The sequence below is a fragment of the Nyctibius grandis genome, chromosome 5 (assembly GCF_013368605.1).
Source record: "Nyctibius grandis isolate bNycGra1 chromosome 5, bNycGra1.pri, whole genome shotgun sequence".
In the NCBI taxonomy this organism is placed as follows: domain Eukaryota; kingdom Metazoa; phylum Chordata; class Aves; order Nyctibiiformes; family Nyctibiidae; genus Nyctibius; species Nyctibius grandis.
In genome coordinates, this window is record NC_090662.1 from 75,967,991 (window position 1) to 75,990,035 (window position 22,045).

The 22,045-nt window shown below is 44.5% G+C and overlaps 1 protein-coding gene across 1 annotated transcript; it reads right to left on the reverse strand.

Moving 5' to 3' along the window:
- Positions 1–739: 739 nt before the first annotated feature.
- LOC137664388 (C-type lectin domain family 2 member L-like) lies at positions 740–10,190 on the reverse strand. Its single transcript, XM_068402346.1, has 5 exons — positions 10,091–10,190; positions 8,786–8,869; positions 7,909–8,093; positions 6,682–6,782; positions 740–5,010 (listed from the first exon to the last, which is right to left on the reverse strand). Exons 1-5 carry the CDS (start codon positions 10,155–10,157, stop codon positions 4,896–4,898), a joined length of 552 nt encoding a protein of 183 aa, XP_068258447.1. The 5' UTR covers positions 10,158–10,190; the 3' UTR covers positions 740–4,895.
- Between the last annotated feature and the right edge of the window lie 11,855 nt (positions 10,191–22,045).

The following is a 22,045-nucleotide window of genomic DNA, read 5'->3' on the forward strand; positions in this document are numbered from 1 at the left end:
TGAGGGTGCTGATCGACAGCTGGCTAAACATGAGCCAGCAGTGTGCCCAGGTGGCCAAGAAGGCCAATGGCATCCTGGCCTCTATTAGGAATAGTGTAGCCAGCCCGTCTAGGGAAGTGATCGTCCCTCTGTACTCGGCACTGGTGAGGCTGCACCTTGAGTACTGTGTCCAGTTCTGGGCCCCGCACTTCAAGAAAGATGTTGAGGTGTTGGAGCGAGTCCAGAGGAGGGCGACCAAGCTGGTGAAGGGTCTGGAGGGTATGACCTACGAGGAACGGCTGAGGGAGCTGGGGTTGTTTAGCCTGGAGAAGAGGAGGCTCAGAGGTGACCTTATTGCAGTCTACAACTACCTGAAGGGAGGTTGTAGCGGAGTGGGAGTCGGCCTCTTCTCCCAGGCAACTAGCGATAGGACAAGAGGACATAGCCCCAAGCTTCGCCAGGGGAGGTTCAGGTTGGACATTAGGAAGAATTTCTTTTCAGAAAGGGTTATTAGACATTGGAATGGGCTGCCCAGGGAGGTGGTGGAGTCACCATCTCTAGATGTTTTTAAGAAAAGACTGGACATGGCACTTAGTGCCATGGTCTAGTTGACAGGGTGGTGTAAGGGCAACGGTTGGACTCGATGATTACAGAGGTCTCTTCCAACCTGATTGATTCTGTGATTCTGTGATTCATTCAGTAAATACTTTACTTGGGCATTCAAGTGTCATGGATTTCTGGATCTAGAATACAAAACTGCTGAGAGCAGTCTGACTTAGTGCCTTTATTAGATTCACATATTTGAAAAAAAAGAACAAATGCCATGAACTGATTTTTAAGAAATCACACACGTAACTTGTTTCAACTTTTAAAAACACCGTAGTCTAATAAAGATAGTAACTCTCTAGATCTGTAGCTAGCATGTGTCTTTGAAACAGAGTGACCAAATGTGAAGTAAATGTTTGCACCATTTTTGAGCTATTTCCAGTGACTTGTGTTGCAAAAGTGAGGAAGGTAAGTAATACGTAAACAGGGAAATTAAAACAATAACATAGTGGAAAATGGAAGTGGAGATGTAATAAAACTTTTTTCCTCCTGTTTGCAAATCATGTACCACCTCTTGGGTATTTCCATGGCCCTGAGTGCTCTAATAAGCCTTAAGGGTTCTCACCAGCCTCTCCTCCTGAGACTCTCTGGGTCTTCAGCCTCTGCCTGACCTATGTCAAAGATGAACCTGCCTCCAGCCCTGTCCCATATCCTGGATGGGACATCTGAGTCCTATCTAAATGACAGGTTGGACAATTCAACTGGCAACTGAACCAACTTTTTTCTTTGAGTAAAGTATCAAACACTTCTAATGTGAAAGCTAATATTCAAAAAGCACAAAAGTTAGTCCCCTTCCTAAACTGTGAATCTCTAGTCTCATATTCTCAGACCATGGGGCAAAGCAGCTGAGGCACTCTCATACTTACATACTGCTGTCTTGCAAAGGTGTAAAATCTACTTCTCCATGTTTAGAGGCACGGTTACTTAAGTAAATTTTAATTTTACCCACCATAGTTCAATTTCAGGCAGGAGCTCTTCAAATGCCCCTGAAGTTAACTCTACTCTGTTGTTTTCCACAATAAGAAGCTGAATTCTTACCTCATTTCATAGAATTATGCAATAATTTATAGCGCAAGGGACCTCAAGGCCCTTTCAGGACCAGTCAGGGGAGATTCTAAGTTCCCGGAGTTTTACTATAATTTTATGTTCTTTTACGCTAGCCATGTGGGATGAACTGTGTTTCGAGAAAAAAAACAAAACAAAACAAAACAAACCCTAACATTAAAATCCAAGATGCTAAAGAAGATGCTAATTGTACCCATTAAGAGTCAGATTACAAAAGAGCTTTCATTATAACCTACTGTCCTCACAGTTTCTTCAAAACCTCCTTTAAGAACCAAAATTTCCCATTTTTGGACTCTATCCATGGATGACACTGATGGAAAAAAAATGTAAAAGCGATGTTATTTTGTTGTTAAAGGAAACATTCAGGTAAATCAGCTCATTAAGAAAGGCTAAGACACAACATGGTATGTGAATAGTTCTTATCACTTACAATTTCTACTAAATTTGTGAAATGTACCTCTGGTTTGCCCCTAATGCAAATACTTGGAAATTTTTGCAAGAGTGAACTGTGGAAAATTCCACGTTTCCCTACAAAGTTACTGTACTATGTGTGTTTCACTATGCGCATTTCAGCATTTCCAGAGAAGTACTTACTTCAGCATTTCAGTTAAATGCTTTTGTGAAAAGTCTGACACATTTTGAAGAGTGAAAATGTGTTAGAAGTGTTAGAAAGTGAAATGCATTCTTTTGGGGGTCAAATGTCTTGTCTCATGTCAAACCCAACATTATTATTAAAGATCTTTTCATATTCAAAACCTGAAAATATTTTTCTGCTTCAGTCTGGTGATTTTTTTTCCCCATACAGTGCCTGAGCTGAAAAATACTTTTAATGGCACAATATTAAGACACAAATTGCTGTAATTCAAAGGCTCTGGAAAGATATTTATTGAGTATCTTTTCAGGACTATTGCACATATCATATCCTTCTGTCCTGGTTTGAATGACGTGTATGGGATGGAATATGGGGTGGAATGTCCTGGTTTGGCCTAAAACAGACCAATTTTACTTTCAGTGATTTTTACTTTCAGCTAAGTTTCTTCTAAGTAACTGCACTTTTTGAAACTAACTGCATGTTTTGCAGACAGTGTCTGCTTCTAGGACTGATAACACTCAAAGTTTGTAGTTATCACTGAGGCACCAGTAGGGATGTTATGCAGAAAGGTAATTATTTCCATTATTATTATACTCTTTTTCATTATTATAGTTTATTAAAACTGTTTTAACTTTCCAACCCGTAAGTCTCTCTCCCTTTTCCCTTTCCCTTTCCCTTTCCCTTTCCCTTTCCCTTTCCCTTTCCCTTCTGGGGAGGGGCAGGGGGAGGGTTAACAGAGAGCATCTGCCACCGGTTTAATAGCCAGCCCAGCTTTAAACCGTGACACCTTCAGAGCTAGTTAATTTTAAAAATTGCAGAATAACCCTCCCCAGCTAGGTACATATAAATTAACACATAGATTATTAGACTATTCATACTGTAGAGTCCTGTTACTGTGCCTATAAAGAATATAAGGCATTAAAAAAGTGCAGTTCAGCAAAATTAGTGATCATATATAAATAAACATCTTAAAGTCACAAGTTGTTAGCAATATCCATACTGTGCAGTCCTGTTACAGTAGTCCTATTGTCACAGAAAATAATGAAGGCATAAACAAGACGCTGAACAAAACTAGACAGCAAATAAAATTTGCATTAAAAAGGCAAAAGTAATTACAAACAGGACAAAGAAAAAAAAACAACACTCCAAATAACCTGTCACACATGGTACAATTTTACATTGTTAAAATACGAGAAGACACAATTATCTTCCCTTCTCTGAAACTACAGTGCACTCTAGCGGCTACTCCAAAAACGGCTCCACTTGCTCCTTCCAGAAGTCCCGCAGAGTACATAGTCCTCTCTATAGGATCACAGAATTATTTAGGTTGGAAAAGACCATTAAGATCATCGAGTCCAACCGTAAACCTGACACTGCCAAGTCCACCACTAAATCACGTCCCTAAGCACCACGCCTACATGTCTTTTAAATACCTCTATATAGCACCCACGTCACAAGAAAACCAATTTTCCAGATTTTATTCCGAGCAGGGAAGTATTTTGCCCTGCTATGCATGCGAACTTCCCATTCTTCCTTCTCTAGAAACCCGACAGGACTAGTCCTTCCAGGAAAATAAGCTGCTTTGCTTCCTCTGGGTCAAATGGCACTTTTAATCTTCAGGGTATCTGCTAGAAATGAGTAGACAGAGTTCAGCGGGTTTGTGCCCTAATTCTGTTCAGGCTCACAGCACCGGGTGCTGCTGCTGAAAACGATACGCACACAGATGAGAACACTGATTGTCCATCCAGAAACCTACCACTTGCTCAGAAGCCTCACGCTCCGACAGGCACAGGACACAAGGAAACCACGGAGAAACGTCCTTTGCTGTTAATTCTCATTTTCTACTCATGATTTTGCCTATTCGCACTGAGGACTATTGCTAACTTTACAACATTAACGCCTGCAGCTTCACTGTTACTTCTTCAGTTCAAACTCCTTTTCCCCATCAGTGCAGATGCTCAGGCAAATAAATACTCTATCTGTTCTGACTTTTTTTGGCTAAGTGCTGTGGGAAGGAGAACTTTAGGTGCTGTGCAGCTACATGAATCCCAATGATAATACTGTCAAACTAGTTCAACAAGATGAATGTAAAATAACAGTAATAAAACACTGAATGCAATGCAGAGTCACACAAGATGCACCCCATCAAACTAGGAGAGCAAAATATGCAATGATCTCGTCTAAAACAACACTGCTCGTTTCTGCATCGCCCTGTGTCTTGAGAGGCACTGGCAGACCTTGAGGCGGACCCACTTCACAACCCATCCTTGCACACACAGAGCTTGGGAGAAGCAGAACAAATACCTCCAACTGCACACCAAAAAGGAAAAGATAAAGCAGCTGCTTAGGATCCCACAAGAGAAAAGTTAATGGAAGAAATAACTGATGACACAACAAAAAGAAACTACAAGCTGAGCAGCAGCTAGAAAAATGGGGCAAGGAAATGACTTAGCAAGATGCTGAAGCAAGCCTTTAAAATATCTTTAAAAAACAGAGGCTTCTTCCATGGGTGGAGAATTCTGGCTACCAGAAAAGTCATTCACCTCCAGGCAGGAGCTGAGATGTGTTCCCAGGTCCCAGAGTATAGACATAGCCTCTGTAGACATCATATCAGAGTGCTGAGTGTCAGGGTTGGTGGCTTCATCCACCTTTATCATGCTAAGCTAATATTCAAGCTACAGACCCACTTCCTGGTTAAATAACATCCAGAGGCCGAGATGCCTTTTGACTCAAGATAGGCACAGTTTCCAGAGCCTTTTACTTCAAACCTGTAAGGGAGAATGAAAGACAGGATTACTTTGACACCCACGATCAAGTAATGGAATAGACAGAAGGGAACTAAAGGGATCAGAGGTTCTCTTTGTACAGTGCCTGATTTACCACAGGCAAGGCATCGCAGGAGGATGGTAGCTTGTGCTTTGAAGAGAATACCAAAAGATTGTTTTTTTTTTAATGGGACTTGGCCCCCAGAATACAAAATCTAGGACTTACAGTACTCCTGCATCTTGTCTAGTAGTTGCTTAATGTGAAATATGCCCTTAGAGTGGAGACTGGAATTCAGGTTTACCCTCCTCAAGGATGCCGTGCTATCAAGACTGGCTCCACCTTTGATACCCACATCCTTCTATACAGCTAAAAAGTCCTAGCAGAAGCTGTGAAACAAATGCCTTTCTCATTTCCCTCTTCCTCAGAACCGAACACTGCACCATGGTTAAGGGGGTGGTGGAAAACAGGAAGTGAACCTCAGTTTCCACACTGTAGGTGTCCCTATGTAAGAGGTAAGGGTCTCCTTCGCCAACTGTGTTTTCAAACAAAGTGTTATAGTGCTCTGTGAATAGGCCAACCAAACTAGTACTGTCTCTGGAAAGGCCAAGGGACAAATCCCCACCAGTGTTAACATGACTCTAATAGCAACTGAGCTTAAGACGTCAAGGTGTTCGCCCTTATAACGACAGGAGGGGCAGTTTGAGGCACGCACAGAGGCAGAAGTCTAAGAACGTAAAGAACTTCAATACTGAAAATGAAAGCATCAGTGGATGTTTGTATCGCAGGCAGGGGATAAGCAAGAGTGGGAAGGACCACAATTTTCAACTTGAGATGCCTACATGCTGTTCACATCTCACATTAACTGCGTAAGGTCTTTATCAGATCAAGCCCTCAAGTCTTGGGGATGAACTGAATATAGTCAGGCACCACTAGTGATTGTCACAAACTTAAAAAGTGGAAAATTTAAATACTCTTAAGTTAATTTCAGACTTGTGAAATCTCAATGCTTATTACTGTCACTGGTAATTCTACCAACTCTAGCCGGCAGCTGCCCCAGCACGAGAAGCAGCAGTCTCTGAAAAGATGAGACAACCATTGGTGGAAGGAACAAACTGCCCCACATCCGACACTGGTGGGACAGAACATACAGCTGTTACCACAGCATAGCTCATGCAACTTAAATTCACAGCTTCACCTTTCCCTCCAGCAGCCTTTTTTGCAGGCACATGCCATAAGAAGTACGAAAACATCTCTTAGAAGCCTCCCAAACATCTTTGCTATAAACCTCACACAGGTTGCGTGCAGGTTTGCACTTTTGCAAAATATATTCTCTAACAAGGACTTTGTGTTATTGTAATCTTCCATTCCTCCCCCCATTGCTTCAGTATCTTGGTGGTCTCTTCGTTTAACTTTCACTTTGCTATACTGTCTGTTGCCATGAGCTCCCATTTCATCCTGTTTCTGAACCTGGCATTACAAATTTATCTCCTAACTTTCATCTGTCACAGTTCTAACAACACTATGTGACATCTTTATTGTATTCCATGCTCCTTCCATAGTCATCCCTTCAACATCATTATAGGTATTTCTTTCAAGTCACTGTCTATATCTCTATCCTCTCTTACTCCCCTATAATATAGTATCACCAGCAAAACCCCTCAACATCAACTTACAGTTTATTGTCTAATGTTTTCCCATTTACCCAAAAGAACTCTTCATTTCTTTTATAAAGTCCAATCCATGGGTCTTGCTTTGTTATCTTCACCATAAAACTCTGTAGGAACAAACCCATATGAAAAAAGAAGTTTTGCATATTCAGTCCAGTTAGCAAAATACAAGTCCAGGGCTAGAAAGCAAAACAATGATCTTGCCTTTCTCCCAGAAGAAACAGTATTAAAGATTAAATCTACAGAGTACTGCAGCATCTGGATTTTGTGTGATCCTCGTAACTGAAACAGAACTTACAACTCAATCAGAAATCAAATGGAATAATTTTGAGACAGGATCCCTGCAGCATTCAGATATTGTGGTGATAGAAATGCCAATTACGAGAATGCAAGTATACTACTGAATATTAAGAACTGCTATGGAACTGCAAACACATCATTTTACTGTCTCTTCACAAGAAAGTTTTCAAAGAACAATGAACACCTTTGCAGCTAATGCATTTCTGCATCGCTGATGTGTCTTCGTCATATTGCCTTTTTATTATCAGCTGGCAAGTATTTGCTGAACATGTGTTAGAGATCAGTAAAGAAAGATCCTTGGCACAGTGCGTGCAACAGGATTGGCATCTGCGCCCAGTATGCCCATTATACTGGTGTCTGTAATGGGATCTACTGACCTAGAGAGAGGATGTTTTAAAATACTGCAGCAAATGATATCAAGGTCTGTAACAGATATGGAAGAACATATTTTCCTAAGTCTTTGAGCTAGGTGGAATCTTTCCTAACATTGTAGTATAATACAGAAAAAGATGCTCCAAGCTGTGGTTAGGATAACTTTCTCCTAACTCCAAAGGTCAAGACTAACATATCTACCAACTTGGTTGTCATTAGCCTATCTTGGTAACAGAGAACAGTTGTCTAATTAAAGACAAATGAGACACAACAGTGCTTACCCTGATAGTTGCCTTCATTGTGAGTGTTTAGAACTGTGAGCAGCATCTAATTTAGCTCAGATAAGCCTCCGGCATTTTCTAAAACACCAACTGCTAAAATCTGTTTGCTGTTTGGAGGGAGAGGAGGCACGCAGCTTTTTGCAAGCTGTGACTTGTCATGGTCTTTGTGTCACCTTTCAAACTGTTCAGCTTAAAGAGGCTGGAAGAACACGCTGGTTCATTGTGCAGCTCCCTAGAAGTGAGATGGGGTGAAACCAGGACCCTCCTTTTGTTCCCTTACCAGTTCCTCATGATTTTCGATCACCAGGAGGGAAGCATTGTGCAAAGAGCAGAGGCTCTGACTGGAGTTCCAGTTGGCTTCACTCTCTGAGAGGTAGTAGCATTTCCTCTGGAAATAGAGCCAACCTGATGGACAGTGTTCCAGGGAAGGACACACAGGAAAATCTTTGGCCAAAGAACGGTTTACTGCGAAAAGACAAAAAACAATTACCTATTTCTTCCAACTGGAAAAGGTTTCTGGAGCTTTTTAGCTTGTTTTAGAATGCACCATCGAAAATCATCTAAGTCTAACCATAGCATTATTACTTCTGCCCAGCAGAAATAATTATTGTAAACTAATTATATACTCTGGCTTCTGCACCCTTATGGTTGCTGGCACACCTTTAAAGTGATGATCAGGGGCAGGCTGGTAGAAGTAACTGAGAAGGTGATAACAACGTATCCTCCAAGGACTCTTCTACAATTTAAATGACAACTATAGTTTTTGCAAACGTTGCTTCCTTGCAGATGAATTAATAGCTTTGTTTATTATAGTGTTCTTTTCTGAAGGACTACAGATTGATTGCAAAGAACAATCTTCCATTTGTTTTTTGTTTTCTTGAACTTGGATGAAGACCAACAGTGAGTTTATAAACTTGAATGCCAGAAGTACACTAAAACTAAACTGAGCACTCCCTAACACCACTGCAACTAATGGAGTCATTTCTCTAACACTTGACCACAATTTTAAGCAATATGTCATGAGACATCTATTTAACTTTGAGATAACATAAGTACTGAATAAACCGCTTGAGGTTTTGAGGGATTTCTGACAATGTAAAACCCTGGTAATTTCTAAGGCTAATGATATTTTCTTTTTAAATGATTTACACACTTACCAATCTGAATACACAAAATCAAAATGACAGCAGCAGCAAGGACTCCAGCAACACCTCGCCATAACCAGATATTTGAGAATAGACCTGAAAAAAGAAATGTCAGGAATTTTAACAAAAAAAACCCCACAACCAGCTGACAGGGTAGTAGAGCCCAGGACCCATGAAGATGTTCCAAAAAAAGTTCACTTTCCGTGGAGAGCAGGCTGGGAGCAGAGCTGAAGACTAGGAAGTGTGTAACATTTAGCTTGTCATCACAAAGGTACTTAGCTAACAAGAACTCTGAACTACTCCGAATTTAAATTACATCATTCAGGACTTACTTAACCTAATAGTGAGGTAGTTCCTGACACTCCAAAGTGATCAAAAAAGAAAGAAATGAGCATGGAACAAATGAAGGCGGACAGTAAGCTTGAGGTTGACCTGATGCCTAAACATGGCATGGATAAGAGAAATAAGACAAGTCATTAGCTCCGGAGCCCCAAATTTGTCCTGAGGAACATCCAGCCTTATCCCAAAGCAACAGCTTTTCAGAGTCTCCTTTTCTTCCTATCTCCCTTCCAGGAGCCAGAAGTGAGCTGGGTTTGGAGGTGGGAAGGACCCACCGACCTGCCACTGCCGTGTCTTGTGTCCAACTTCGCAGGCAGTAGCAGTGGGCGAGGTGGCCCTGAAAGGCTGCAAAAGGAGAGTCCTCTCTCACTGGTGGTCACTCTGCTGCCAGCACAGGGGTCTGCCCGGGCACCCTCCTACCTCCGTGAAGATCCACAGCACACAGGTGGGGTTATCTAGCCTCCACGCACAAGGCGAGCCCCACGGGATGCCGGCACGGGGCTCATTCCCAGCCGGCCCCACGCACGCCGCAGCCCACACGATACCCATCACCTCCCGGCATTTCTCGGGTGGGTCTTGCAGCCCGGAGCCAGGCGCCGTCTGCCTCCCCGCCAGCCCAGGGCTGCCCCGGGTGGCCGGCGGCCCTCGACGGCGGGACCTCCACCGGATCAACCCCTCCACGCCGGCCGGGCACCCGGAGGCATGCCCCGGCCAGGGGGTTTTCCAGAGGCCCGCGGCTCCCGGGACGCCGCAGGGCAGCAGCCGCCGCGCCCAGCCCCACGGCCCCGCTCCCGGAACGGGCAGAGCGGGCGACGACCCTGCCCCGGGGCCGGTGGCTGCACGGAGGACCCCCAGGCCAACAGCACGCCCGCTCTCGGCCCCTCTCTCCGGCGGGGTCTCCTGGCTCCACGCCCGGCTACGGCCACGGGAGCCCCCGCGACGTCCCCCCCGGCCCCTCTCCCTTTGCCCCCCCTGCACCTTTGCGGGTCCCCGTCCCCCGCTCCGGGGAGCCGCTGCGGTCGCCGCCGCCCCCTCGGCGTCCCATGGGTGCGGAGCTGCTTCCCCGGCGGGTGGGGAGATCACGGGGCCGGAACTGCCGGAGCGCCCGGCCTCGGGGGTGGGGGCAGGCGGCGACCGGCGGCCGGGATCCGCTTACCCCGGCCCCGGGCCCGGCAGCGGGGGAGCGCGGGGAGGGGCCGGAGCCCCCGGGTGCATCGTGAGCGGTGCGTGGGCTCGGTGCGAGGCGCACGGCTTCGTGACAGAGAAGCGAAATGGCTTAAGAGGAACTTGGGTCCCACAGGCTCTCGCTGTGATTCTCTGACATCAGCAAATTTCGGGGCTTGGGAGGGACCTGACGTAAAAGCAGAAGGCTCATGCTGCCTTTGTATTTAAGTGTTGACTACTTAAAGCTTGATTTCGTTGGAAAACCTGGCCAGTGATTTGCCTCACCCAGGAGACCATGAAGCCTGACGATTCTTACTTGCCAGCTGTGGGGATGAAGGTGTAGCAGAAGCTGTAGCATTGCTTGTAAGACAGGGCCATACGTATCACGAGGGTTGGCACACAGTACAGGCATTTCATCTGGTGTGTAACTGCTGCACGGTAACTGGTTTACTTACAACAGATCTTGGGTGTGTCGCATGCTCAAATAGCCAGAGGAACATGGCTCTCTTCACATCAATGTGCGGGCTCTGTGCGAGGCTGAGGAGGAATTCAGTGATGGCTTATCCAAAACAGGAATTTGTATCTGAGGAGAAAACCTTAAACAGAAAACCATGAGAATGGAAGGTTACACTTTATCCTTTCATTGCAATCTTCAATTACTTTGATTGTCAAGGATTTTGAACAGTAGTCAGCTGCTGAAAATTATCCTCAGGTATTTATATTTGCAGGTAGTAAAGAGCCATATAAACTTTATACTTCCATAAATATAAATTGACTTGCAGTTGATTTTAGCCTTTGTCTGCAGCAGATGCTCATTTAAGCAATGGAGTGGGAGAGCTGGACAGGCCAGCATGCCCGGGATGACACTTTAGAAGAAACAGAAAAGCAAAAGGGTGGAGAAGAGAGTCCCATGCGAAATAGTTCTTGAAAACAAACGTGTCCAGGAAAGCTGGACATAGTTTAAGAAAGTAATCTTAAAGGCTCAGGAGCAGGCCATCCCCTTGAGCTGAAAGACAAGCCGTGGGGGAAGAAGTCCAGCCTGATTGAACAGGGAGCTTTTGCAGGAACTCAGGTAAAAAAAGAAGGTTTATCATCTTTGGAGAAAGGGACAGGCAACTCAGGAAGAGTACAAGGATGTTGCGAGGTCATGTAGAAGGAAAATTAGAAAGGTGAAAGCTCAACTAGAACTCAATCTCACCACTGCAGTAAAAGATAATAAAAAGTGTTTTTATAAATACATAAACAACAAAAGGAGATCAAGGGAATATCTCCATTCCTTATTGGATGTGGGGGGGAACATTGTGACCAGGGATGAGGAAAAGGCTGAGGTGCTTAATACCTTTTTTGCCTCAGTCTTTCACAATAAGACAGGTTATCCTCAGGACAACTGCCCCCCTAAGCCAGTAGACAGGGATGGGGAGCAGAACAGACCCCCTATAATTCAAGAGGAAGTAGTTAGCAACTTGCTGTGCCGCTTGGACACTCACAAGTCTATGGGACCGGACGGTATCCACCCAAGGGTACTGAGGGAGCTGGTGGAAGAGCTTGCTAAGCCGCTCTCCATTATTTATTATCACTCCTGGCTAACCGGGGAGGTCTCAGAAGACTGGAGGCTGGCCTATGTGATGCCCATCCACAAGAAGGGCCGGAAGGAGGATCTCGGGAACTACAGGCCTGTCAGCCTGACCTCGGTGCCCGGCAAGGTCATGGAACAGATCATCTTGAGTGCAATTACACAGCACATAGAGGACAACCAGGGGATCAGGCCCAGTCAGCATGGGTTTGGGAAAGGCAAGTCCTGCCTGACCAACCTGGTCTCTTTTTATGACAAAGTGACCCACCTAGTGGATGAGGGAAAGGCTGTGGATGTAGTATACTTGGAACTTCAGCAAAGCCTTTGATACTGTCTCCCACGGCATTCTCCTGGATAAGCTGGCAGCCCACGGCTTGGACAGGTGCACTCTTGGCTGGGTCAAGAACTGGCTGGATGGCCGGGCCCAGAGAGTGGTGGTGAACGGTACCGCATCCAGTTGGCGTCCGGTCAGTAGTGGTGTCCCCCAGGGCTCAGTACTGGGCCCAGTCCTGTTTAATGTCTTTATTGATGATCTGGATGAGGGTATTGAGTGCACCCTCAGTAAATTCGTGGATGACACTAAGTTGGGTGGGAGTGTTGATCTGCCTGAGGGTAGGAAGGCTCTGCAGAGGGATCTGGACAGGTTAGATAGATGGGCCGAGACAAATGGCATGAAGTTCAACAAGGCCAAGTGCCGGGTCCTACACTTTGGCCATAACAACCCCATACAGCGCTACAGGATGGGGGAAGAGTGTTTGGAAAGCGGCCCAGTGGAAAAGGACCTGGGGGTATTGGTGGACAGCCAGCTGAACATGAGCCAGCAGTGTGCCCAAGTGGCCAAGAAGGCCAACAGCATCCTGGCTTGTATCAGGAATAGTGTGGCCAGCAGGACTAGGGAAGCAATTGTCCCCCTGTACTCGGCACTGGTGAGGCTGCACTTTGAGGACTGTGTCCAGTTCTGGGCCCCTCACTTCAAGAAAGACACTGAGGTGCTGGAGAGAGTCCAGAGGAGGGCAGCAAAGCTGGTGAAGGGTCTAGAGGGTATGTCCTATGAGGAACGGCTGAGGGAACTGGGATTGTTTATCCTGGAGAAAAGAAGGCTGAGGGAAGACCTTATTGCTCTGTACAACTACCTGAAAGGAGGCTGTAGCAGGGTGGGGGTCAGCCTCTTCTCCCAGGCAACTAGCAACAGGACTAGAGGACATAGCCTCAAGCTGCACCAGGGGAGGTTCAGGTTAGACATCAGGAAAAATTTCTTCACAGAAAGTGTTATTAGGCATTGGAATGGGCTGCCCAGGGAGGTGGTGGAGTCATCATCCCTGGAGGTGTTTAAGAAAAGACTAGATGTGGCACTTAGTGCCATGGTCTAGTTGACACAGTGGTGTTAGGTCAAAGGTTGGACTCTATGATCTGAGAGATCTCTTCCAACCTAGTTGATTCTGTGAAGAATCCAAAAGATATTTGCGAAAAAAGCATAAAGCCCAGTGGCTTCAGGGAAGTTAGAGGACTGAAGATTCCTAGGAGAGGGAGAATGGGAGAGGGAAGAGGTGATGGGTCCAGAGACCACAAGCTGTAGACACTTGAAGAGGTTTTGTGAGACCTGAGTCCAGAGGGGCAGAGAATGAGAGTGGGGTGTAGAATTAGGGCAGCAGGGAGGTTCAACACCTGTTTCATATAGAGCAGGTTTTGCATACAAGGAGGTAGTGGAATATGAATGTATGCACAGCTATTATTCTTAAAAACAGGTTATTCAGCATTTATTAACTCTGAAGAAGTGGCTCGCTCTCTTGTCATTCAGTCCTGTCTGTCACTGAGGTCAAAAATAACTTGCTGTGGCTTATAATCGCAGATCATTCATGGGTACTCTTTTCACACTTACTCACCCACTCATACACAAGATACTTTTGGCAGTTGCAGGCCATTCTCCAGGATGACGAAAAACCCTGAGAACCTGTAACATACTCAGTTGTGAATCATGAGGTGCTCCAAAACTACTACAGTTATTAACTCCAGATTCTTGTAACTGAGACACTTGACCTTTACTTTCCCTGATCAGTTTGGCTATGACACCTCCAGACTGAAGAGTAAGCAGCCTGCTGCTGTTACTGAGGATGTGTGTTTTGGCAGGCTCCCACCACCTCAGTGTAACGCTTCAGTGAGGGAGGGCTGCTGCTGAGCTACCAATAGACTAGTTGAGCATTTGCAGCGAGTGTTCAGGCTGATCTTGAAGGAGGAGAGTTCATCCTCATACCCGAGCAGAATGCAGTGTACAGACTGAGGGGACACTTGTCCAACCCATGCTCAGCTGCTGGTGCTCTTTTCTTGTGCTTTACCAGCTTGAGGCATAGGGGCTTCTGCAAAGATAAATCTGCATATTCCTCTGCACAGGTAACTCCCATGGACATCACTGGAGACTGTTGCGGTGCTGAGGACAGCTGTTCAGAAAAGGGAAATGTTTCTTTTTGCAGGAAAAAAAGGTCTCACATAAGATACTGCAAGGGCCATGTATTTATTTTTTTTAATATGAGTATTTGGTTTCATGAAATGGTCTCACATTTTATAAAATGAAGATTGAAAAAGAAGATAGGAATTTCTTAAAGGAAAAATGCAAAAGACAAAAATACCCTCCAAACTGAATCACTGGAAAGTGACTTTAAAATATTGCCATGATGTAGGGAGAAAATGCAAACATTGTAAGTAAAAAGTATGGTGTTTTACAAAAGAAATTATTTTCTCTGGGAAAAATTTGGCCCCTGCAATATTAGGAGTCTCATGGGACTGACTCAAAAAGTTACAGTTGGATTCTGTGATGCCACCTCCTGCTCGCTGCTACCACAAATAATCTTTGATTACTTTTTATCACCCACTAACATGCTACCTCTACCTTTTCTGAAGAATTGCATTCAAGTTATGCAAGGGGAAATCACTGCATGTCAGAAGTTTAGAGGCAGAGTAGACAAGCAGGAAACACCTGCTCTGTGGTCACAGCAGCGTACTGCAGAGATGCCCTAGTTTGACTGCCTCTAAACAGCTCCCACACTGGTAGCAATCTCACTGTGATTGCACAGACTGAGGTGGACTAATTTACCCTGCTCTTGGTTGACTTTGTCAGTTCATCTCTCTCTCCCTCCCCAGCCAATGGAAGAACTATTAGTAAGTTCAAAATCTTTAGTCAGACCTTGAGGCATTTGTACCCCAAACAAGACATTGACTTCTGATATTTTGGGGTTCTTTGGAAACTCTCGTGAAGTCTACCTATAATAGTTTCTTAAGGTCCCGCTGAACTGGGCCAATCCATTTATTAGAAAAGGAGCTGAATTAATGTTGTGTTTCTTTTTACATTTTTTAAAGCTAGTAACCCTCCACTGATCCATTGTTACGTACCTCTCATGCAGCAAAAAGCACAGCTTATTTGTAATGTTTTGATTACAGAAAGCCAATCGTATCCTGGGCTGCATCAAAAGCAGCGTGGCCAGCAGGTCGAGGGAGGTGATTCTGCCCCTCTGCTCCGCTCTCGTAAGACCCCACCTGGAGTACTGTGTCCAGCTCTGGGGCCCCCAACATAAGAAGGACATGGAGCTGTTGGAGCGAGTCCAGAGGAGGGTCACAAAGACGATCAGAGGGTTGGAGCACCTCTCCTATGAAGACAGGCTGAGAGAGTTGGGGCTGTTCAGCATGGAGAAGAGAAGGCTCTGGGGAGACCTTTTAGCAGCCTTCCAGTACCTGAAGGGGGCCTGCAGGAAAGTGGGAGAGGGGCTTTTTACAAGGGCATGTAGTGATAGGACGAGGGGGGACGGTTTTAAACTGAAAGAGGGGAGATTTAGATGACATATTAGGAAGAAATAATTGACTGTGAGGGTGGTGAGACACTGGAACAGGTTGCCCAGAGAAGCTGTGGATGCCCCCTCCCTGGCAGTGTTTAAGACCAGGTTGGATGAGGCTTTGAGCAACCTGGTCTAATGGAAAGGTGTCCCTGCCCATGGCAGGGGGGGTTGGAACTAGATGATCTTTAAGGTCCCTTCCAACCCAAACCATTCTATGATTCTATGATTCTATGATTGTTCTCCCCCAAAGCCTCCTGATCTCAGTATGCCTCTGTACCATAGGAATCCTGCCAGTAAATAAGAAGGAGGAAAGCACCAAAAATTTGCTTTTTGCTTGCTATTCCTGAAGTTTATTTTTCATTAGTCCTGTGTTCAGCTGAATAAAAATACATTTCTTTCTTAATAGTTATAAAATTTTTGCTGTACTAGTGCCTGTTACTTTTTGAGGTGATATATTTTCAGGGTGATATTGAGAGGTTCCTGCAATTCCCAAAGTGAAATCGTTATATTGAAAAGATTAATGCATTTGCACCAAAAAACTCAGTCATTCAGCTGCAGAAGTCTTGCAAAACATTATTTTGGAATGTTTTGGAATAGGTGGCATAAGAGAAAAGAATCCAGCTACATTATCAGCTGTGTTTGTATTTTTGGTGAGTCTAGTGTTCATTAAGATTTGTATTAACTTGTTTATAGCACTTGTGTGTTGTTATTATGTAGCAGAAGACATAGCACCCATCTTCAAGAACTGACAGTCATAATACTGAAAATGACCTGGGGGAGGATAGAAGTAAGTAGGGAGGGTTGGAGTATGGAAGAGAAAGCACCACAGCATTATAACGACATGAAAACAATTAGCACTAGTAAGCTGAATAAAACAGATAAAAATATAAAAATAAGCATGACAGGGTGGAAATCTCAGGTGATATAAAGAATCTTATTTGGCTTTATCTACAGAACCTGATGGTCTGGACATGAATAATGATTAGTAGCTGTACTTCGTGTAAATGTTATCTTCCAGGAAAGTGCAGAATTTCTTTTTAGATTAAGTGATTCATCACAGAGCAAACATCACATTTAACACCTTGAAAATTCACTCACCATTTGAAGCCTTTGCAGCCACAAACCAAAAAAGGTTCCAAAAAAGTATAATCGTAGATTTTGCCAGTTGAGTTTGGTGTCATTGTGTCCCCTGTACAGGTAGCAGGCATCAGAAGTTTCTCCTCAAAATGTCTGCGGGCTGTGCATCTGCACCAGGAAGCTCTTAGAGGCCAGAAATGAAACGAGACCACGCAGCTACATCATCAGCCAGAGACCTCCATTGCTTCTACTGATAGGTCCATTCTCGACCAAAGAGAAGAAGAAAGAAGTGCGCGCAGCGACCACCTGTGACTTTTGAAGTGGTGAGTCATCCTGACACGGGCTTGACAGAGCTACCCGACTCAGCTTCCTGTTCAGCATCCTGTGCAGTTGTTTCATGGCTGCAGCCGGTGGAGCTGAGCACCTTCCATCAAAGGCATGAATAACGTTGGGACTGCTCAAAAAGGTTTCTTTTCCTAATCTGTATCAGTTTAACAGCTTTTCTTCCCAGCATTGCCTGCTGTAGTGCTGAAGGTACTGTAGCAAGAGGTACTGTCCTCCCTGGTGGAGCAAAGCAAGGGAAGGATGTTGTATGAGTGGTGCAGTAAGAGACCTGCATGGGGTAATGGGTCTGCAGAGAGATCAGACCATCTCATGGTATGATGAATATGTGCTAAAAAGGAAACCAATATGCCACTGATTTATATGAGCATTGTAATATTGTCAGCACTATCCTTCACCATATTCTTTATAGAATCATAGAATCATTTTGGTTGGAAAGGACCTTTAAGATCATTGAGTCCAACCATTAACCTAACACTACAAAGTCCACCACTAAACCATATCCCTAAGCACCACATCTACTCATCTTTTATGTGTCTTATAAGCCTGCTTGCTGTTTTGACAGCAGATAAGCATTGGCAGTACATCATCACTGAACTGTCAGTCTGGCAGTGAAGTCCTTTTCTTGCATTGGTACATTTATCATTTAGAACCATATAAATTTTTTTCCATGCACAATAGTGCATTGACTTCCTTTTTTTTTGACGTAAAATGTCACTTGTCATTGTAAGGTCAATTCACGTGTCTTGTGTAGCTATCTGCATTTCTTCACTATCTGTTGAAGTCCTTGTTCACTTAAATAATCCAGAGTAGCCTGAAAATTTTGCTGTGTCAGTACTTTCTTCTTCCACCCCCAATAATATTAAATTAGTATTAATATTAAATACTTTAGCAACATAACCAAATTTGGTCTGGTGGTGGATTAGTCATATTATGGAACTGAAAGTAATCCTTATTACATAAATATTCAAAATCAGAGTGAGGTGGGGAAAAATAATCGGTGTGCATATGAGTACTACTTGACCTCTTTCTCGTTAAAATACTTGTGTTCAATGAGAGTGGCTGATGAGGTAGGGAAAAAATGCTGCTAGTGGTTTGGAAACCAGGCATAGCTTTAAAACTAGAATATCTGTTTCTTTCACACTGAGGTCCTAGGCAAGATTCTATATAGTAAATACTTAGAGCAACAGGTATGTCTGCCAGGAAGAGCTTGCAGTCTAGATAGAAAAGGTCTGCATAAGGCCAAATAGAGAAATTACGGGTGAGAATCAATGTGCAGAGGACTACAGTCCTCATGGGTACATAGGAAATCTATAGGCAGGAGAAAGAAAGGGGAAGACCCAGTCTTGTGTGTCATCCTTCCTGTCACAAGATAAATTTCAATCAACAGGTGTCTGAATGAAAAGGAAACTGTAGAACAAGTTGCTCAAAGTAGATTTGTTATTGAAGGACTGCAATCTCATGGTCTGCAAATCATTTGAATACTTTTTCTTCTCAATATAAAAATGCAGTTTAATGATATTTAAAGTTCTTGGCCTGGGATGTTAAACAAACACTTCCCTAATTTTAATGTCCTGTCCTTAATTAAATTCCTGTCCTTAATTTTTTTGAGTATTCTAAAGCAATCAAAGAGACTATGTTAGACAGCAAGTAAGAAATGTAACTAAATGACAACAAACTGTTCTTCCATCTCTTCTCGCCTACCAGCTTAGACCCACAGAGGATAAGGTGGAAAGCAAACTGTACCAGAATATGGATTATTTCTTTAAATGTAGTGCTTCTCAGACGCATAGGAACATCAGTGCAGTGCAGTCTGAAGGACTGTTCTCCAGCAAGCCTGGAGTTAGCACCAGTTGTCTATCTCCTCTGCAGCCAGTGTAGCCAACTCCATCGCATGTATTTTCATGGTCTGCAGAAGAAAAGCTGCTGAGACAAATACTACTCTGTAAGGTCTATGAGAGGAACAAGAAATGTTTGCCAGTCAACTGCCTAGTGCAAAATAGTATCTCTTCATTGTAAGGACAGAATAATACTTCTTTTTATTCCTGTTTTCTTAACTAAAAAAAAATATGGAGGGGAAAGGGATCAAGAAGGGCAAGGCACAGGGCAGTGTGGAGCATGTGCTTGGAGGGGACTGCATTTCGTCCTTCCTTCTTTCAGCGTCAGTGTTTGTGGGGTGTGCTATGGGGGTATGATGGAAAGTGGCAGCAGCTCCCTGCTCTGTAGGTGACATGTGGGCCAAGGTGATAGTGTGTAGTTGTGGCCGGTGACTCTTGCTGTGTGGGGCGGCAGGGAGATCACTGTGCAGGTGGAGATGGTGATGGAGGTGTGGGTCGCAGCACTAGTGCAGCGGTTCCTGTGGTTGTAGTGAGGTTGTGGTGGTGACGGTAGCTCTCCTGCTTCTGCTTCTGGTCATGCAGGGAGGATGGTAGGTACCAGGAAATGAGCTCTCTAGGAGCAGGAGGGCATGCTCCTGCTACTGTAGCACTTGGCTGAAGTGCCACCTACTGAACTGCAGAAAGTGTGGGCGTCCAGTCCTTCTTCATTTCCTGGCCGCTATCTCTACTGTTTATTTCCATCCATAGGGGTGTTTTTTCCATCCATAACAAAGATAAATGATTCCTCCTGCCTCAAAAATGGGGTAGGAGCAAGAAAAAATAGAACATCAGGAGAAAACAATTGATAGCAGAAGAAAAAGGATAAAAACAAAGTGAAGGCAAGGACCAGAGGGTTAAAAATAAGGAAATAGAGGAGAACATCAAGCAGAGCACCCCTCACTGCACCTTTTGGTCCTTGAAAGCACCCTGAGAACAGCTGGCATTGTCCATTGATGCTCCCCCAGAGACATAATAGGGTGAAAGAACAGAAACTGGCCCCACTTTTGTCAGTATCCTGCAACAACCTTCCTCCTGATAGAAGGGCGGCTTGTCCAGCACAGGAGGAGCTTAGAGCTATATTCATTTCTGCACAGATTTCCAAGTGCCAATGGTAATGAATGATGCCATTTTCTGCCAGGCACCAGCAGGGACAAGCCAGCTCCTAGCACAAGTGACCCATGTCTTCATCACCTGTGGAGCTGCTCAGCATAATCTCTTCTTAAGTGCTGATGTTCTCAACTCTGTGCTGGCTGCTTCTTTGAAACTTTGAGAGTTTTCCTCTTTTCTAACATCTTGCCATTTCAGCGCAGCACTCTGTGCCAAACTAGAAGCTATCAATCAGCTTTGAAAAGCCTCCCTGAAGCAGCAGAGAGCTCTGCCAGAAGAGGTTATATTCTGGACAGTGGTTGTGGAAAGGTTGATCTGCAATGTAGAGATGTGGGACTTGCCCCCCTGCTTGCTACATGAGGCATTTGAGTGCCAGCAATCCCCAACATGGAGGGAGTTGCTGACATTTCCCATCCCAAATGAGCATAACCCAGCTTTAAAATGTGAGCAAGAGCCTCCATGCATAAAAGTGCAAAGAGAAGACCGTCACTGTTGACAGTAAATGCCAATAGGCATGGTTTATAAAACATTTTGAAATGCAGTGCCTGTGCTTCTTACGCTGGCAAACCCTGAACTGTGCTGCTGCAATTTTGGGTGTCATTTCTATATTCTGAGGCATCCTGACACAGTATTTCTTAATAAGGAGTGAACCTATAATATATTTCTAGTACCAAACAACTGTGGAATTGCCACTGTAAATGTCACTTTCCAATTACATTGGGACTCATAGATTCATAGAATCATTTTGGTTGGAAAAGACCTTTAAGATCATCGAGTCCAACCATTAACCTAGCACTGGCAAGTCCGCCAGTAAACGATGTTCCTAAGCATCACGTCTACATGTCCTAAGCACCGCATGCATGGGGAAAAATGTTCTTTTCTGCCACTGTGAAGACACTGCTTCAAAGAGATTTTAAGGAGCTGGTATTCAGAGCTGGGCCATGAAGACAGCTACACACACTATTCTAGAAGTATGCACTGCATCATTCTTAGAGTACAGTTGTTGCTGTTATTGGTTGTTGCTATAATATTGGTTGTTGCTATACAATTGTTGCTATACTATTGATTGATATACTATTGAATGCTGATAGTAATTTGTAATAGCTTGAGTGATATATATGTATATATTCGCTTTCTTAAACATAGGTGTACTTTCTAGAGGTGTTTTTTTGTGGTAATTTACTTGCTAGGGGTGACTTGTGTGGTATTATGGTAATCTGTAATAAAGCAGAGAAATTTAGAGGATAAAAGCCTCCATGTCCTTGTGTATTACAGACTCCTGTGAACTCATGGTCGCAATCTCTACACACCCACAGGCTGGGTAACCCTTTGGGTTGGGACAAGGTGTCAGCTCACAAGTATGTCAGAAGTTACTGAAACTATAAAGAAAAGTCTGTGGTATCTCAAAATCTACACAATAAATATGATGTTATAATGACTGTGATGTGACCCAACCGAGGGTATCTGCCTAGAGGTCTGACTCCTCTGCAGAGGGACTGTTTTTAATTGGGGAATCAGAGCATTGCCCTCCCCATCCAAATAGGTGGTGCCCCCGCAAGGGCAGCCCATGCTGCACGCTCATGGGGTTTCTTCTGCTTTTAGTAATCCCTCTTGCAGCCCATTACGTATGAGAAGGGAGACTCGTCCCTGCCTCCACTGTTTGCAGCCCCAGATCCCAGACCCCCCCACTTTTTCCATGGGAGGTGTTTGGGAAGTGGGACTGGCTGACCGTGCAGCAGAGAGCCTGGAGCAGCAGGCAACACATGCAGAGTTGCAGCTGCTGGCATGCAAGGGAGGACCTGCTGCGGTAATCCTTGGGTGGAGGGGGAGGTGGGGGGTGGAGGGATCAGGGTTGACTTTGGGCCTACCTTGGCTTTGTTGTTGGGGAAACCACTAAACCCCATCAAACCAAAAGTGTGCAAAACCACACTGAATGGAGCCGAGTAGTAAGGTGTTGCAGAGATGCACA

What these genes read in the sequence shown, in the direction of transcription:
- LOC137664388 (XM_068402346.1), bottom strand. Translation starts at nt 10,157, where the DNA reads ATGGGACGCCGAGGGGGCGGCGGCGACCGCAGCGGCTCCCCGGAGCGG. An exon ending in GGGGACGGGGACCCGCAAAG is followed by an intron (nt 8,870 to 10,090) that starts GTGCAGGGGGGG and finishes TTCTTTTTTCAG; the next exon opens with GTCTATTCTCAAATATCTGG. An exon ending in TCGAAAATCATGAGGAACTG is followed by an intron (nt 6,783 to 7,908) that starts GTAAGGGAACAA and finishes TTGTTCCTACAG; the next exon opens with AGTTTTATGGTGAAGATAAC.